The following is an 18,116-nucleotide window of genomic DNA, read 5'->3' as shown; positions in this document are numbered from 1 at the left end:
ACTGAGCTGGTGTCAAGGCAACGCTGACACATTCCGTCTGGTCTGCTAGCAGTATCCAAGACATTCGTCATAAAACTACTGAAGTTATGGGGCCATGAGCTACAGGAGCAGCAGCACAGATTGTTCTCTAGACTTTGACCTGATACCCTGGCCTGCAGCCATCTCAAGATGCAGGGTTTGCTGATATGTGCACTGGAGCAATGGACCCATGTGATACCCACAAAGCAGAAAGTCCACGTTTTTAGTTACCACAACATCAATCGATTCCTGATTCATCATGCTGTATGCCTGGGTTTGCACATAGTGTGGTGGTTCTGGTTTGCTGATCAGTAATACAGTTGGTCCCTGTAGCACAGCCTGCTGCACTACACTGCACACATAAGGGGTAGCAAAGCACATTCAGGCTATGAGAGTCTGCTCCTGTGGTGACAAAGTTTTAACTCACTTTCAGATCATCCAGGTTAGATGGCAGAGGGCCTGGCTTGATAGATGAGACACAAGTCTGGCCTGAAAAGGTGGTTTTCACAGGAGAAAGAGGGGTGTTGTTGACAGAAGTTGATGAAGAATTTGAACTTTTGACCATTTGCTCATTTGATTGCCTGAAATAACAAAGGAGATTTGGGGTAACGTCTGTCCTCCAGGGTCTCTGTGCCCAGTGCTATATGACGTACCATCTCTCTGCTCCCTTGGGGCTCCTATCTCCTGTACGAGACTTGAAGGACCACCAACCCCCAGGAAAACTGGTTTGGGCTGCAAGGAGATTGCTGGTGACCTACCAGCACGTCACAGGTTCCCCAACCAGTGCACAAAGCCAGAACAGCTTTTCAGGACACTGCTATACTTTGAAGTTTTTATGATTCCTTTGCATGCATATATCCCCTTTGCACTGGCACAGATGGGCAGGGAAGAGGAAAGCTTGGAGGGAGACAGGACTAAGCCCTGACACTGGCACATTGTCACTCACTTTATCTGGCCTTGGTGCATCCCTGGGTAGCTGAAGTGTTGCTGTTGCTGCTGCTGCTGCTGCTGTTGCTGCTGTTGCTGCTGACTGAGGATCTGGAGCTGCAGAAAGAGCTGCTGCTGCTGGAGGAGTCTGGCATATGCAGAATCCATGGGCGGAGGGGACTTTTCTGCCTTCTGGTCTGGAGGGATGTACTGATGATATTTCAGCTTCTTCACCTTGGGCTTGGTGTCCTTGGGCTTTTTGTGACGGTTCTTGCTATCACTGGATGATTTTGACTGTTGGTACAAGATGGAAAAGAATTAGTGGAGAGATCCTGTCACTCCTGTGGGAACTTGGAGACCTGGCAGAGCAAGGGCACATCCTGCTGGCAGCCTTACAGCCCAGCTCCATGAGCAGCTAAACACGTGTGTGACTCCCCAAGGGCAGCATTTCATCCCAGCTGTGCTAAAGAGCACATGAGAAGGAGAATGACCTTCCTTGCCTTAAAGGTATTTCTCTATTGCTCTGTATCTCCTGTTTAAAGCTCCAGGGGATATTTCCAATAAAGGAACTGTTCAATCACCTTGAGCAGGGACCAAAGCTCTACCTTTTATAGTTAAAAAATGATGTCAACATGCAGTAGTTGACAATGGGATCCATCTCCCTTCATTATTCCAGGCCTTCAAGGCCAAACCCTTAAACTTGCCAGACACATGGGGTGCAGCACCTGGGTACTTTGGGCTTAGCTGCTGCCCTGTGCTTGTTCCCTCTCCTAGAGAGCCTGGGCATGAAGACATTACCTTCACCACAGAGGGCACTGGGAGGGGTGGGCTGTCCTGTCCTGGTGCTTGCTTGGGGCTGTCGCACTGGCTGCTCTGCCCTGAGGCCAGCTCTGCTGCATTGCCCTCAGTGCTGTGGGGGTGATCCTGAAAGGAAGAGGTGCAGTGTGAGAGGATGTGGGGCAGATGCAGGCCCCCTGGACAGCCTGTCCCCACAGACAACCTTCCTTCCACACTGATGCTCAGTTCCTGCAGGACGAGGGGCTGCACCCAACTCCATCAGCCAGGGGCTGAGCTGCAGCAGCTCTGCACCACAGTGCTGATACACTGCCCTCTCCAAAGGTGGTCTCAGAGGGCCCCGATCAGGCTGCAGAGGTCTCTTGGCACAGAGAAAGGAGATGGAGAGCTTGGAAACCTGATGCAGTCCCTGGGGAAAGGACAGCCTGGTGTCCCTGGGCTCACAGCAGTGTGTCTGGAGCACCCATATTCAGCAGAAGTGTCTCTTTTCCTGAATCGGAGACCTGCCACTCTCTTCCCCTGCCCAAAGTCTTCTCCAGTCACCCCATCCACTCCAGTCCTATCATGCCTACCCCAGCCCTCTCTCCCTAGTTCCCACAGGCTATCCCAGTCCCCTATAACCTTCCTGTCTTCCCAGTCTATCCCTGCCTACCTCAGTGCCCCAGCTAACCCCAGTCCCCCTCTGCCGGGCCGGGCCGCGCCACCCACCTGGGGCGTCCCCGAGGGCGCCGGCGGGGCCGTCTCCGAGGCTTTGGTGCCCGCCGACGACTCCGTGGAGCCCTGGGAGTCCTCGCTCCTGACCTGCTCCGGGGACAGGCCGTCATTGCTGCTGTCCTCCTCAAAGGCGAACGCGTCGGATGGCTTGGGGAAGTTCACCTGTGTACCTGCCGGGTGCGGGGAAGCGGCGGTCAGTGGCGTGCCTTCCCGTCCCCGCCGGTCGGCCCGCCCCAGGGCAGCGGCGCCCGCCTGTTCCCGGCTCCTGGCCGCGGGCTCCGCAGCCCCGGCTGGAGCGGGCGCGGGTCACGGCCAGCGGTTGGGCTGTCCCCGGCTGGAGGAATGGGGTGAGCACAAGGCAGCGCGGGGAGTGCTCAGATCGCTCGGAAACCGCAGTGTGCCTTGCAGACCCCGGTCATGTGCGGGACCAGGTCAGTTTCCTACGTGTCCCCTTTTTCACGTCTTGCTACAGGCTGAGGACTTGGTGCTCAAGGTGTTCAAATGCCTCATCCCATGTCAAACCAGTGACCGAGGACAGCATCACTGGTTTGACTGGGAAAGGATCCTGCAGGCCTGTCCCCTAGAGCCAAATGACTTGGTCTGTCAGAGGCAGGAGGCTCTGAGAGAGCACAAGTACACTGGGCTGGCTCAGAGCAGCTCAGCTGTCCCGACCTGCCTTTGGACTGAAACGAGGAGAGGGGCATTAGTCTCTCTCCCCAGTCTGCCAAGCATCTCGATCGCACTTAGTGATCCTCAGCAGAAGAGCTGAGGTTGAAGCTGATGTGGAGGGTGACGCTGTCATGGCAGAAGAGCCAACGTGAGCGCACCTGGCTGCAGCTGGACAGCAGCTTCCAGGTCCTGTGGCTGTCCACAAACATCAGCCACATGAAATGCTTCAGTTAGCTGCTGTTACGTCCTGACTGCCACAAGGCCTGCCCCAGATATTGATTCTCTACAAGCTCCATGCAGAGCTCCTCCTCATAGTCAGATGGGCAAGAGCTTTTGACCCCAGGCTTTTACTGATAAATGAAGTGCTGAAAAAGTAAGAGCTCTCATGTGAGCTTTGGGAGAACTGCAGGTGGGGGCAGAGGAAGGAGCAGCATGGTCATGCTCATAATCTCCTCGTGCTCACGTCTGGCATTTGTCAGGCAGCTTGGCATGCTGATAGCGAGGTGACAAATAGGGAAATAGGAAGGGCCCGGGGACAAGCCTCCACCTGTCTGTGTGGCTTCTGTAGCAATGTGCACCTTCTCACTGACACGCACCCTCCTGCCCCTATCTCAGAGATAAAGGCTTATCTCTGCTTGCTCCAGCTTGTGGTGCCAGGGTGGGTGAGAGTGCAGGGAGCCATGGCTGCCCGCCCCAGGGTGGGTCCCTGAGCCACCAGCAGCTAGACCCCTGCAGAAGGTGGGCCCGCCTGACATGGGGTTGTGTTGGGAAGAGGTCCCAGACAGTCAACAGTTACTGGTATCCTGACAACACGGCTCTGCATCCTGTGCACTGTGCCTGTCCCTATCCACAGTTCTGCAAGTGTCAACAGCAGCAGCCTCCTCTGTGACCCTGGTGTTCCCAGGGAGCTGCTCTGTCTGCTTGGCAGAGAAATGCAAACAGCTCAACAGTACACTTGCCATGGCAGCTCTGGGGCAGGCAGACATAGGAATATGAGAGCAACAGTGTCTTGTGGAGAGTCTCTCTCCTCCCTGCTCCCCACATCCTGGGGTTCCTCATGTGTGTCCGAAATAGGGCCTGTCCCCTCTCCTCTACAGCTGCCATCAGAGGTTGTACCTTCACCGAGGAAACACAAGGCTGTATGATCCCTTGCATTGGGGTGTCTGCAGACAAGTGTGGGCATCCTCTTCTGGGAATAATCACTCAAGCAGAGGGACTTGTAGATCTCCAAGACTTCCGCTGGGCTGGCATTTGACAGGCATGTGAGGAGAAAACGTGCCAAAGCACGGAGCCCAAGGGACCTTCAGGATACAGCAGCAGCCCAGGGCATGACAGGAATGTGCTGCATCCTGCTGCCTGATACTGGCGGCCTGTGCGGAGCAGGGAGCGCTGCCCTTATCTGTCTCTCTCACCCAGCCCAGGGCTGACCATGTAGTTTCATGATCCCATGTCTCTGCTGTAATCTCAGGCAGAATGGTGTTTGCTTGGGGCTGTTTTTAATGCACTGGGTATTGTCCTCTCAAATGTATTGGACAAAGTGATGACAAGGACCTGGTAAAAAAAGGTTCTTATATCACCGCTCAGCTATGTAGGGCACTGGCGGCCTCCTGTCACTGGGATGTTAGGGCTTTCAGTTGGGGTTTGGCACTTTCCACTTGCCCTGCCGGAGGTGATTAGAGGAACATGTCAGCTGAACTTTCCGCTATATAAACAGTTGAGATTCCAAGGTTAAAGTAAAATGATTTTAAATCCTGCCATCTTTCTGGTATTGCAAAAACAAAAGGCTTAATGTTCAGAAGTCCCAGGGCTCACCTCTGCTCTTTTTTCAACCTTCTGCCCCAAGCTGTGAGCACCACAAAGTGCTTCTGACTTCAAAAATCAGTTTGAGGATCCTTCAGCTTGAGGGTTTCTTCTACAGAAGCCTGAGGACTGAGTTTGTGTCCCTGGTGCAGCTGCAGCACCTCCTTCTCATGGCACCCAAATAGCTTCTTGCTGGACTAGCTTCCTGCTGGACCCTAACATGCTGTGTGTTTCACCTGAAACGGGATAAAACTGGCTTACAGGGAAAGTTTTTCCCCAGCAGATGATTGATGGAAGGCTATGGCAAAAGGGAGAAATTTTAAAATGGACTAAATCATTTTAATCCAGACTTTTGTTTTTAACAGTTTTGTCCTGTAAATCTCTATTTACCACAAGCTCCTGACATGGCAGCTGGAGACAAACATTGTTCAAATTTGACATGTGCTTTGCCCAGCCTCCAAGCCTTGGCTCCAGTGGATGAAATCATATTCAAACTGCCTCGATTGTTTATAAAAAGGGGATTTTTTTAATGGTTTCTCTCTCTCTTTTTTTTTTTCTTTTTCCCCACTCCATTTCCATGGGACTATGCCAATGGAAATAATCTCATTAATTTAGGAACCAAGAGCAAGAGAACAAGGAGTTCCTGGGGGTAAAACAGCTCTCAGTGCCCCACTTGAGACCTGAGGTCCAGTTTGGATGTGGAGGGATGAGCCCAGACTTCAAAAATGTCGGGTTGCTGGGCTAGCAGGATGCTGCAGGTTTTCCTGCTCCTTTCTCTGCCTTCTTGGTACTGGTGAGCTCTGAGTCACCATTTTCCTTAGTGTCAGCTCCCGCACTGGCATCCCTGCAGCAGCATGGGGGAAATAACTGCAGGGGATTCTGCATCCCTCCTCCAGCTGGGAGGTGGATAATAGAGGAACACTGAGCTTATGCATAAACAGCGTGGAAAATGGTTGGGAGGAGCATAGCCTGCTTTGGGATGCAGGCTGCTCCATGTATTCCCCAGCAGTCTAGCACCCCAGTGATGCTTTCACTTCCCCTCTACTCTGTTGGACCTTGTGTGCCACTGGCATCAGTGGAAAAAAAAAGAATGTCAGCCTCTCTGAAATGAGGCTATTTCACTCCTGCTTGTTGGGTTGTAAAAGCTTGGCAGGTCACAAGTGGGAGCATCCAGACCAGCCTAATGCCCACATGTGTGCACCCAAGCTTTCTCCCACGTGAGGGAGGAAGGAATGACCTTTCTCCTGCAATACCATTTACACGCTCAAAGCCTTGGGCAGGGAAGGAAGAGTAAGAGACGAGGTGTTCTCTCTGAGAAGACATGGCTGAGAAATGATTTGTTTTCCCATGGTCTTAGCGCAGCACTAAGAAGATGAGAGATCTCTTTTCATAGACCTAGGTGAGATAGCACAGTCTGTGCTGGACTGCAATAGTACGGTGAAAAATAAGGAATTTTAAATAATATGCAGCCGCTGCTCCTAACTCTAGGTCAATCACTTTCTGCAGTTGCTGCTTGACATCCATGTAACCTTGACAGCCCCTGCCCCATGCCATGCACATGACACAAAATACATGCTCACTTCACTACCTTTTATGGCCTCTTTCACAGCTGAGTCGACAGGAATAATATTCTTCTCCACCAACTCCAAAGGACCCGGCCTGAGAGCAATCTTTTCATTGAGATCATCTGCCAGTCTGGCTCTTTTCAGCTTCATTTGAGTAGACTGAATGGACCCTTCTGCAGCTGAGTCTAAAAGGCCAAATGGAAGGCATCAGTTCAGGACCTGGGGCATCTGTAAGCACACTGCTCAGTGAGAACATACTTCCCCCTCAGCACAGCCTTCTGGACTGTGGCCAAGACCTGAGCATGGCTCAGTGTCCAGCAGGAGCTGCACTGAGACTGGGAAGCAAGATGGGATTTAGGGAGATGCGTCTTCCTCTGAGCCTGAGGTCAAGCTTCCCCATTCCCAGGTAAAAACTTCTGTTTCCTAACCTGGGCTTGCAAACCCAGTCTGCAGCCAGACCATCCTTCCCAAGGCCCAGAAATGATCTGCAATGGAAATTTCATTAAGCTGTGACTAACATGAGAGCAAAAGTGGACTCTGACTCCTGCCTTCCAGGAGCCCATTGGCCCTTGTGGCCTAATGCAGGTGGATCTCTACTTCTGAAGGAACAGCTGGAGGAAAGAACCGTTAACAGAGTTTGACAACTGGAGCGAAAGCCTTGCACTGGAAAATAAAAAGCCAAATCTTCAAGAGTGGAATGTTTGGAGGCAGCAGGAGGGCAGTGTTCAGGCCTTCAGGGGAAAAACAAGCTGGTGGAGAGGAGCATAACAAAGGCAGCTAGATCTGAAGCTACTACCAGACCAAACCAAACTGAGAAGCTCTAACTTACTGAGTGGTGAAAGAAGAGTGGCCAATTACAAAAGACAGTGGTGATTTCCCAAATAAAGATTCTCTGACACCTCTGGTAGCACCAGAGCACTCTGGTAGTCAGGGAGCAGGATCCTACACTAGACTATGCCTATACACTCTGGGGTTTAAAGTAAGAAGGGCTGCATCTAAGCTGTGCTGCCTTCAAAGACTGGACAGTCTTCTGGAAGAGATTCTGTAGGCAATACAAGCTTCATACTAGACAATAAAGAAAACTCTGAACGAGGTCATGAGAGTTCATCTAAGGACTCAGATTACGTATGAAAAGGAACCACATGAGCATCTTGAGGTGAACAGTAGTAGGTGTGTCTGGAAGACATTTAGATGACAGCAAGTGTCTCAGCTGCCTGATTTCAATCATGTCATGTTATGAATCAAATGGGCCTGTAAGTCCATGAAAATCCAGGGCACACCTCTTTGTGGGAGCAGAGGCCTAGGCCAAGTGTTTGTGGGGCAGCACAGACAGCGTGCTCAATGCACAGCCCGGCCATCTCTGCACCACCTCTCCTCCAGCTCTGTCTCGCTGGCCCTGTCAACGCCTGGTGACTGCAGCCATTTCCACATCTGTTTTACAGCTCCTGGCCCCAATTCCAGTTCATATTTGCTTCAATTATTTAACCTAAGGGAAAGACAATTTCCACCTGTTAAATGGCCAGTGATGCTGGCTCATTTTCAGATGGAAAGAAAAGGGTAAATTAAGAGAGTGGCACTGATCTGTCACAGACTCTGGGCTTAAACCTCTTGCATGACAGAGGAAAAAGAGATATGAACTGCATCCATACTGAGAGCAGAGGCCAGCATTTACAGTTCCCAGAGAGTAATCTGCTTCTTCCAAGGGACTAACAGGACTCAAGGAGGGACTGCACATCCTCCTTGTCTCTAAGGAGCTTGTTATCTCTGAAGATAACGAGGGACACCGGAGAGTCCTGCTGTCTGTGACGGGATGCAGCAGAGCACTGCCAGCTCCCTGGCTGGGAGGGGACACCAGGCTGGGAGAGGGGAGAGCTGCTGGGTCTCACTGACTGGTACCAGAGCTCAACCTTTTTTTGTATGGCTATGCTTGGGTCATTGATTCTATCAACATCAATAGACACATAATGGGAATTATGGAAAAAAAAAAAAAAAAAAAAAAAAGTCCGCCTTTAGGAGGTTATTACAACTACCTGCTATGAGGATTTCACCACAAATGCCCATGGTATGCACTTTGTGAGGATCAGACCTCTACACCTCTGTGTAACAAAGTATTCTTTCACAGCTGTTCTATATCCCACTGTCTTCTAGACCATCTCATACTGGTACCTGCCAGAGGTGGGACAAAGATTAGATGGCCTTGTTCCTGCTCCTGTCGGGAAAAGTGTGTCTCCTGCCTCTTGAAGGTCAGGTCTGAACCAAATACCATACAACATCCCATTCCATACAATGTCCCTTTGACTGTGGCCCTCATGAGCAGCTGGGGCAAAGTTAATTGTGATGAGGGTCCTGAAAGGAACTCAAGTGGGGCAGGAGAGACATGAGTCACAGGCAGGAGAAACAAGGAGTAAGTGGGAGAATCTCAGGCAGGCTTACCTTGTAAAATGTGCATGTTGACCAGGTCTGATCTCTCAGGCCTGCTTCTGATCTTGTGCTTGAGATAATCTTCAGTCTGCAGAACACAAATGCAGAGAGTATTATCTGACTAGAGCAGCAATAAGGTACAGAGAGCAGAGGCCCCCATGCTATCCCAAGTTGTTTTTTTTAATTATTATTTTATTTTTATTATTATTTTTATTTTTATTTGGTACAGTTTAGGTTCAGTGAGCTCCTAAATGACATTTTTTTTCCACCTGGACACTGGCTGATTCTTGGGCAGAAATTCGTCATAAAGGGAACAACATGCATGGAGCTGCTGACCGTTTACTATCCCCACAGCTAACCTGTGTTCTTTCCAGTTTCCTTGGGCTTCTGATGCGAGAAGTATTACGAGAGCTCGTGGAAAGGATGAAACCTGTTTGCTGGGAGTGGTAGATTTGCTCCTGGCTCAGCATACCATTTCACCTTTGAGACCTACACAAAGGCAACTCCACAGTGTAGTGTTAGCAATCGCTTCTTTGGGAAGCCTGGCACCCTTTGGTGAGATATAAGGCTGAGCAAATTATGAAGATATGCGGACACTCCTCCCAGGTCAGCCAAAAGACAGCCTTACTGTGGTCCTGCAGCTCCTGTGCTCTGCAGTTCTTCACCCCAGCTATGGTGTGGGTTGGGAAAATCCACACTGCAGATCACTGTAGTGGAGCTTGTGATGAACTTGTACCAACTTCTCCATGGTTTTAAGAACAAAAAGACACACAGAGGTTCAATAGCCTATTTCTCCAGGACCAAGAAAGTCAGTATTGGTGGCAGCTGACCTCAAGGATACAAATACTAGCTCATCACCTAGATAAGAAGAGCTAGAGAACAACCTAGAGAAATTATTACCTGTTTGTGAAGTTGAGATGCTAGAATAGATAGTACAAAAATGTACGTAGTTCAAAGAGGTGAAACCCTTCAGGATAAATAGAAAATAGCACACGCAGCTAGAGAAAACTGGGAAACCCACAGCACAATTGTACAGGTTCATGTGAAAAGATTTTATAAGCATTTCTGTAGCCAGGAGAAGGCAATGGAATGTGCTGCCTGTGTTCTGTAAATAATTGTGGATGCTGCTGAGATGGCTACAGAATTTAATGCCTTTTTAAAACATCATCACTAAAAAGATATGTGACTATCAATCACATGACTAAGCCAAGAACCTTCAGCAACAAGACAATAGAAACTGCAGTTATCAGTTTGGAGAACAGGTTGGAGAGTAGTCAGATAGTTAAATGTTCCCAAACAGTTTGAGATATACAAGGCTAGAGTAATAGCAGCTGTCTCTGGTTCTCTAGGAGACTGGGCCAGGGAGAGTATACATGTATTTTCTAGTTTTAAAAGAGATGGAGAGAAGAAACCTGGAAATTATAATTCCCGTCAGAGAGATATTGGAACAAGTAATCAAACAACCTGTATAAATGGATTTTGAAGACAGCAGGGAGGTGAGTAACAGCCAGGATGGATTCATGAAGAACAAACCACATCACACCAACCTAATTTCCTTTTATGGATAGATGACAGATTTCTGTTACAGGAATAAACAAAAAATGTCATGTAGCTTGACTCTAAGCATGTTTTGACATTATCTCACATGGTTTCTTCATACGCAAGCTAGAGAAATTTGGTCTGGATAAGACTAACATAAAAAAGGAGCAAAACTGTGGGTCACCAAAGGAATTAGGAATGGTTTACAGTCTAAACAGAAGAATATATCAAATCATGTTCTGCAGCAATTTTTCCTGCTATTCAATATATTCATTAATGCCTTAGATGACAGAAGACATACTTCTTAACTCTGAATCATTCAAGACTAACAGATTAGAATACAAAATGTTTTGGAGCAATTGAAGAAATGATCTGAAATACACTGGATACAGTTCAAGAAGGACAATTGGAAAGCAGCCTATTCAGGTCACAGCCACAGCTAAACCAGCTGATTAAGCACTGGAGGGGATGAGGACTTAATCCACCAGATTTCTGTACTGGTCACTGGACAGTGGTCTTAGACAGAAATTAGTAACTGCATAAATATTGGAAAATATATGAAAGACTCCAGAGAACCTAGTGATCAGCAGCTGAACCACATCCCCAGACCAGCAGGCAGCTTTCTAGGAAATACAACGAAGAATGTCAGATGGGCACAAGGAGTAACGAGGCCTCCTTCTGGGTCCTGCATCTGAAGAGACCTGTGGGAAGGATCTGGAAGGCAGCAACAGAAATCACTGAGCCAGAAATTAGACCAATGAGAAGAGGCTGAATCGAAGGGAGATTGCTCAGTATGCAGATGACATTGATCTAGGGAAACAGGATGCAAAATACTTTTTTAAAGTACTGCATTACAAAGATAAATGGTTCTGCATGTCCATGCAGAAGGATAAGTAATGGTCTTAATCTGCAACAGAAAAGCTTGGGCTGGTAATTGTGTAAGACTTGCTAACAGCACAGGTTAGAGAGCACTGGAGTGTGTTGCTTCGGGGGTGTGTGTGTGTGTGTGTGTGTGTGTGTGTGGATAGGATGGCCACTGGTCATCACACATATTTCTGGAATAACCTAGAGGGGGCTGTTCTGCACTGGGGCAGAGGCATGATTGCTGTCCCCTGCAGTCCTTCCCTGCCACGTGTGCTGGGTTGCTTCGTGTAAGTGCTGGAGCCCTGCTGAGCCTGACGGCTTAAAGAACACCAGCACGCTCTCTGTCCTCCAACCCAGCAATCTATTACAGGACATTGATTTCAAAGTCTGCTGCACTGGCCTGATGCCATCCTCCTACATATCCAGTGATATGTTTAAGCAAATCATAGATATTTAATTTACCAAAGTATTTGCAATTTCTTACCCTTCTCCCATATTTTTTCTGCAGCTTATTTTCACCAGCGCAGTCTGTGCCAGGTCAGCGCTAGCTTGTGCCTACACTTAAGTGCAGTTAAATTCACCTAATGAATTTCTAACTAACCCTCAGATCAGGCCCTCATCTGAGCTAAGTTTGAGTTACTGTCCTATGGATGTGGCACTGTGATGTTGACTCCAGCATTCACGCTGCACTAGCCTGAATTTCTGCTGTGACTTCAGTTCCATTTGACCTTTGCTACATTTGTGTCACTGGGGTGCAAACAGTGGAGTAAGACCTCAGATTATTATTATTTTTTTTATTAGCTGTAGCAGAAGAGCTTTCAAAACACATTAAAGTGGTTATTGTTATCTGCGTTCTGTTTGCAGAACATCAGTTTGGAGGAATATCAGCTAAACAACAAATGCCATTGAGTAAATATCTGGAAACAGACGTTACCTGTCAGGGCTATAAGCAGGGCATCCTTGCAAAGGAATATATTTTTGTTATAGACTATGCTTGTTAGTGTGTTCATTAGCATGCTCTAAAAATGGGATAGACTAGACCATGCTTCCCTTTTCCCCAGGCAACCAGCCAGTGAAAGCCTTTGAAGAGAAAGACAAAGAGACACAAGTGTATACTTAAACTGTAAAATATATGACACTCCATGGATACTTTGGATTGCTTGAAATTTTTTAAGCATGATAATTTTTCAGAGTCAAATTGTGTTTCTTATCCTAGCCATTTATTACTGCTGGAGTCTCAGGGCAAGTGATTTGGAGTGTGTTTAAGTTCAGAAGAGCACTTTTTCATATTTCATAGTTATTCTTTCTTGCAAAGGTCCCTTTCCATGTGACTGCAAGCACGTTTTGCAGATTAATGGAAGAAACTCTTGTGTTCAGGCAAAACCTGTACAACTGACTGTTCTCTTTGCCAGGCCATGTGTTGAATTCCCTCCAGCTTGGTCGGGGCTGGGTGCTGGGTGCTACAAAGGGCTTGGAAAACTAGTGCAATTTCCCAAAAAGTGATCACACTACAGAGTATTGTGTTCTGGAAGTGGCTACTTATACCTGCTTTCAGCAATATTTTGGGAAGTCTAAGAGCAGATAGGTGATGAGGTCAGTGGGAGCCTGGGCCACTTAGCTGCTGGGACACTGTTGCAATCGTCAAGCAGCGCTGCTGAGCTAAAAGCCAGACTCTCCTCTGATGCAAGGGTGAGTCCCCTGGGGACTTGCTCCAGGTGACCAAGGGCATCCACATTTCTCCTGCACACTTGCTAAATACTTGGCCTCCCATCTGTCCTGTTTGCTGCTGGCCCTGCTCTAAGCTGCCTTGTGCAGGAGCAGAGAGCAGCCAACACAGTGAGGAGCGGGCTGTCAATATGGCCTGAAGTGGAAAGTAGAGGCTTCAGTTAGTTTAAGGTCTACTGGGCGGCTGAACCCTGCCCACAAGGTTTTGTAAAACACAGGGGCTGTTTAAAAAAAAAAAAAAACTGTCTTAGGGGACAGTTGGCTCCTCTGCCCTTTTAAACCTCTACTGCTTGGAAAAGGGTGCTCTCGAACACAAGAACCTTGGCTTGGCACTGCCATGTCTGGGGGCAAGGGAGAGGCCTTGACGCTGATCCTTGGCCACAGGGCCTGGGCAGAGGGTGCCAGGTGAGGGCAGAGTAGTGGAAGGTGCTTTCAAACCCCGCAGCTCATGCAAAGCGAGCCCACAAGTTCCCTCATCAGCATGGCTTGTAGGGATTACCTTGGCTCGCTCCAGACTTTTTCGTTGTTCATGGAATGCAGATGGGCTTTTCAGTGCTGCAACAGGAAAGAGAGAGGAGCAGTCAGCACAGGAGTGGAAGCAAGCAGCCACCAGAATATTCAGCAACAGCATTTTAATGAGTGCTATAAAAATAGCAACACAAACTAACTGCCCTCTTTATTGCACTAACTAAAAATAACTCAGGAAAGCTCTGGGAAATCCTGTGCTCTCAGCCAGGCCATGGCAAGAGAGCAGGGGGGACGGAGAGCACAGGGAGGACAGGAGGGACATGGGCAGGAAGATGGTGCAGGCTTTGAAATGTGGTGCTCGGTGGGACATGTCAGACAGCCAGTGCTGCTCTTCCCTGGAGCTCTTCTTCCAGGTTGTGGCACTGCGAGGCACCACAGCCCCAGAAAACTGATCTAGGAAGAGCAACGGGTGGAGGGGACCTTGCCTGAAAGTTAGACCTGTATGTGACTGAGGCTTGAGGCCAGCAGGAAAACTGGAAAGGCCTGCCTGGCCTCTTGGGGTATTTGGCCTTCAGCAAGGGTACTTCAACCAGGACACTGGAGCTGTTGTCCTTTTTCCCTCTTCTATCACTAAGTACCCTTCCATCTCCTTTAGGCTCCTTCTCACCAGACATTTGTCCTATCCTCTGCCCAGAAGCCTCTGTGTGACATGGTGCTTCCCTGGGCACCTACCCAGACAGGTACCCAGCAGCAGGCCAAGTTCTTAGCATCTCCTGACACCAAAGAGGATTAACCCAGAGAGGGTCCCAAAGGAAGGCCAATGGTCGCTAGGTCTTGAACCAGTGAACACCAGTCCCATCTATGCTGGAGTCATGGAGGACCTTGCACATTTCCTTGTTTACTCAGGTTGTGTATAAACTGGAGAGAAATTTGTGTGATGAAGGGGTTAATATGTGTCAGTTCCTGCAAAATTTCTTTTCTGTCTGTGTAAGCAAGCAAAATCAACTGTTCCCATTGGGACAGGGAAGGAGAAGGTGTCCTGAACCACAAAAACAGCCTGCTACAACTCTTTGGCAACATCTAATTCCCTTTCCATCTTCTGAGTGGGATCTAATGGGGATAGAAATTATTTTCACAGAGGACATGATGTCCCACATCAATTTAAAGAAGAATGACAGGAAGAATGAAGGCAGCTGGGAAATGATTGGGGCCCTGAACTGGGTTTTGGTAGGCAACACCCCTAACCTCCAGGGAATCACAGGAAAACACAGAGGGCACATTACTGCTTCTAATGTTTGGAAAGCAGACATACAGACAAGCCAGTGTTACTGTGCCATGCTCTGGTGAGAAGCCATGAGGACTTGTGACAGCTAGTTTAACCAGAAGCAAAATAAAATGGTGCACAAGAGAAAATGAAGTCAGCAAGAGAGATGACTTTTACAGCCCTGTTCACTCTGAAGTCCTGACATTGGGAGTTTGCTATGGGCATTGATCAAACACCATGCTATTCACAAGGAAAATGTTGCAGAATTTAGTAATTTACCAAGATTTTTGGAGGAATTATGTGGATACTGCAGCTTGTATTAGTCTGCAAAACAAATAAAGACATTGCTAGCTCTGATTATTCAAACACCTTGTCAGGGGATGACATGGCATCTTGAAATGGCTAAAGGTCTGGAGTCAATAGGGCAGAGCTGCTGAGCTTGTGCTGATAACCTTAGGACTATTGCCTCTAAGGCTTGAGTTAGAGGATGAGGTGGTGGATGCACACAGCAAGGGAGGCCTTACTTCAAGCACAACTATTTCTACATCCCATCATTGTAAGGGAAAAATTGCCTTGAGGAATCCTTGCTACAAGCTGCCTCCCCCTCCTTCTGGGTAGCTAAGCAGATCTGGCTGGGCTCCAGGGCAAGACCCTGTGTAGGGCTACAAGAAGAGTTCGTCCCCACTTGTCCTTGCAGCCTGCCCTTCTGCAGGTGATCCTGTGGGGATGCTCTTGATTTAAAAAGCTTTTCCAGGTCTGTACCAACTTCACTAAGACAATATAATTGAATGTGTTCAATAATAGAGTCTTGCATGAACAGTCTTGTAGGAGCTTCCCACTCAGGGAGCCTGAATAACAGGGTAGCATCTGCTCTCACCTGCACTGCTGTGGATCAGGAGTGCGGCCATGCCTCAACAAACCTGGATGTCCCCTTGCTTTCAGATGCTCCCCCATACACAAAGTCACTGGGCAGAAGGGACCCAGAGGTTGCCCTTGCTTACTAATCTGAGTCCACCTTTACTTGCAGAGCTTTTTTTCAATAGTTTTGATTGTTTTGCCAGACAGTTTTTCAATTTGCAATCTGAAAACATCTGACAGAGTCTAGCTTTGAACCAGAAGGCTTCTGCAACACTACTGTCTTTTGCTCCTGAGCATCCTCCTTTAGGTAGTTTCCTGCCTTCTCCAGTGATGGAATTATGTGAAGGTTTCACGTTTGTTAGGTGAACATCCTTAACATTGAGTTAAGGCAGTCTTTGGTTAGATAAGCACATTCATCTCACTGGGCTATGCTCATGTACCACTGATACTTCTCCCTGAACTAGTCTCTTGGGTTCCAAAAAGCAGTCAGCTTCCTCAGAGCTGCTCCTAGATTTTACTCTTGCTGTGCTTACAGCCACACTGCTGAACAGCTCAGCAAATTCTGTGTATAGTCATCAACTCCCATTCCTACATGGGCTTCTGCAAGCCCTCAAAGCTTTTATCCAACACTGATCTTTGCTCACTCATGTCTCTTTCTGGTTTCTGTATAAAATGGGTCACTTAGAAAAACAAAGTTTCTCTGTCCTCTGATTATATAAGCAGAAAATATAGCCAAAGGGTTGAAAACAATCCTTGTACAAAAGCTGATGCAGAACGTGGAATCACGTGCATGCTCCCAGCTTGGTACCAAACCTGACTTTCAACATGTAGACCAGCAATGCCCCATTTTTCTCTTTCCAGAAAAGCTATTTTCAACCATGGTGGCTTACAGATATCTGTTTCAATTTCTTGCCCACCTGCAGTCCCTATGATCTGAGATCCCATCCTGGTGCACCTCCTATAGCCCATCTCAACAGGTCCTCAGAGCCATAGGAAGACAAGGTTAAACAAAGAATTGTGTTTCCTAAGGATTAACTGCATATGTCCAAACCATGGGGAAGCTGGCTGGGACTCCCGCTTATTAAATGCTAGCATCTGACACTTCCTCCTGAGGTTAAATTCAGCAGTTAGATTCTGCATGTTTGCTTTAATAATGGCAGAAGTGCCTTTTCTTTTATTACTTTTAGTGATTGAACTATGATCATACTTTCCAAAATGGCATCCTTGGACAGAAACCAGACTGCAAAATGTAAGCCTAGAAGTTAGGAGTGTAAAGAAGCTGTAGGTAACAGACCCATGTGCTCAGCCCTGCAGGGCAATATCAGGTATGCAAACTCCTCAGTTGACACAACAACACCATACATGTGTAATGAGGTATCCTGCACATTGTCTGTGTGACCACTTTTACAAAGTGAAATTGGTGATTCAGGAGACTTCAGACATCCTTCTGGCCACTGACTGTATTGTCAGTGCTTGCAATGCTATCATAAATGTCACCAAACTTGGTTTAAAGTTCCAGCTCCAAGAGTCCTGTCATTAAAATGCTTGCCATTTGATGGCAGGCAGTATAAAATCTGAAAACATAAAGAAATACACAGTAGAAAAAAAAAGAAAGAAAGAAAGAAAGAAAGAAAGAAAGAAAGAAAGAAAGAAAGAAAGAAAGAAAGAAAGAAAGAAAGAAAGAAAGAAAGAAAGAAGGAAAGAAGGAAAAAGAAGAACCTGAATTTATCAATCTTAAAACCTTCACAGACATGATTTTTATCATCCTGCTCAAGTTTTCTTAATACTTGATTCTGGCAATACTCTACTGAGAGGCATCTCTTGCTGGCTCCCCTAACATCCTTTAGGAAGGCAGCTTCATGAGAAAGGCAGTGTTAGAGCTGTTGTTTTGCTGGATTCACAAAAGCTACATCACAGTCTTCAAGGTTAGCCAGAAGAGACACAGTGGAACAGCCTTTGGAAATTTATGATCTTATCAGAGACCCCCAAGGGGCCCATAATGAGCCAGAATGGTACCAGGATAGTCCTTTACCTGAGTTCCAGATAATCACAAATTCATGCACACAGAGCCTGAGCTAATTCAGGGTGGAATTATCCATCAGGCAGCATTTTTTCTGTAGTGGTGCTACAGGTTTCATGATGCATCTGCTTGTGCAGAAGGGGATTGTTTTCATTCATTTATGTTTTGGAGTCTAGCATCTGTTTTTCTGATGTTGTATGGTTACAAGGAGCTGGAATGGGCCCCCCTCTACCTTTTCACTGTTCTGTGGGTCTGATGCTGCCACAGAGGTTCCTGACTTTTACAGGAGGATGTGAGATGCTCTGCCCTTGCCTACACAAAGAGCTTTGTTCTGCTGCAGTGACCTCTGAGACAGCACCCTATGCAGCTTTATTTTTGAACAGTGCAAACTAAGCAGCTCTCCCAACTTCAGTTTGAACAGCAGCATTGCAGCTTGTGTAGAAAATGCTGGGCACCATTGTACAGCACC

The 18,116-nt window shown here is 47.6% G+C and overlaps 1 protein-coding gene across 3 annotated transcripts in view; it reads right to left on the bottom strand.

Annotated features, from left to right (window-relative positions):
• The window catches only part of MYOCD (myocardin), a 38,190-nt gene that overhangs the window by 8,651 nt on the left and 11,423 nt on the right, over positions 1 to 18,116 (bottom strand). For all 3 annotated transcript variants that reach the window (XM_084298495.1, XM_084298493.1, XM_084298494.1), the window contains exons 3-9: positions 13,537 to 13,592; positions 8,922 to 8,997; positions 6,512 to 6,673; positions 2,449 to 2,624; positions 1,744 to 1,869; positions 965 to 1,239; positions 446 to 599 (exon numbers count right to left, since the gene is read on the bottom strand). In XM_084298495.1, coding sequence (XP_084154621.1) covers positions 446 to 599; positions 965 to 1,239; positions 1,744 to 1,869; positions 2,449 to 2,624; positions 6,512 to 6,673; positions 8,922 to 8,997; positions 13,537 to 13,592 — 1,025 coding nt within the window. The remainder of the gene's footprint in view (positions 1 to 445; positions 600 to 964; positions 1,240 to 1,743; positions 1,870 to 2,448; positions 2,625 to 6,511; positions 6,674 to 8,921; positions 8,998 to 13,536; positions 13,593 to 18,116) is intronic.

The sequence above is a fragment of the Netta rufina genome, assembly GCF_964035555.1.
Source record: "Netta rufina genome assembly, chromosome: 19".
Classification (NCBI taxonomy): Eukaryota; Metazoa; Chordata; class Aves; order Anseriformes; family Anatidae; genus Netta; species Netta rufina.
The sequence above is the reverse complement of the archived record's forward strand: the minus strand, read 5'-3'. Positions and strand labels throughout refer to the sequence as shown.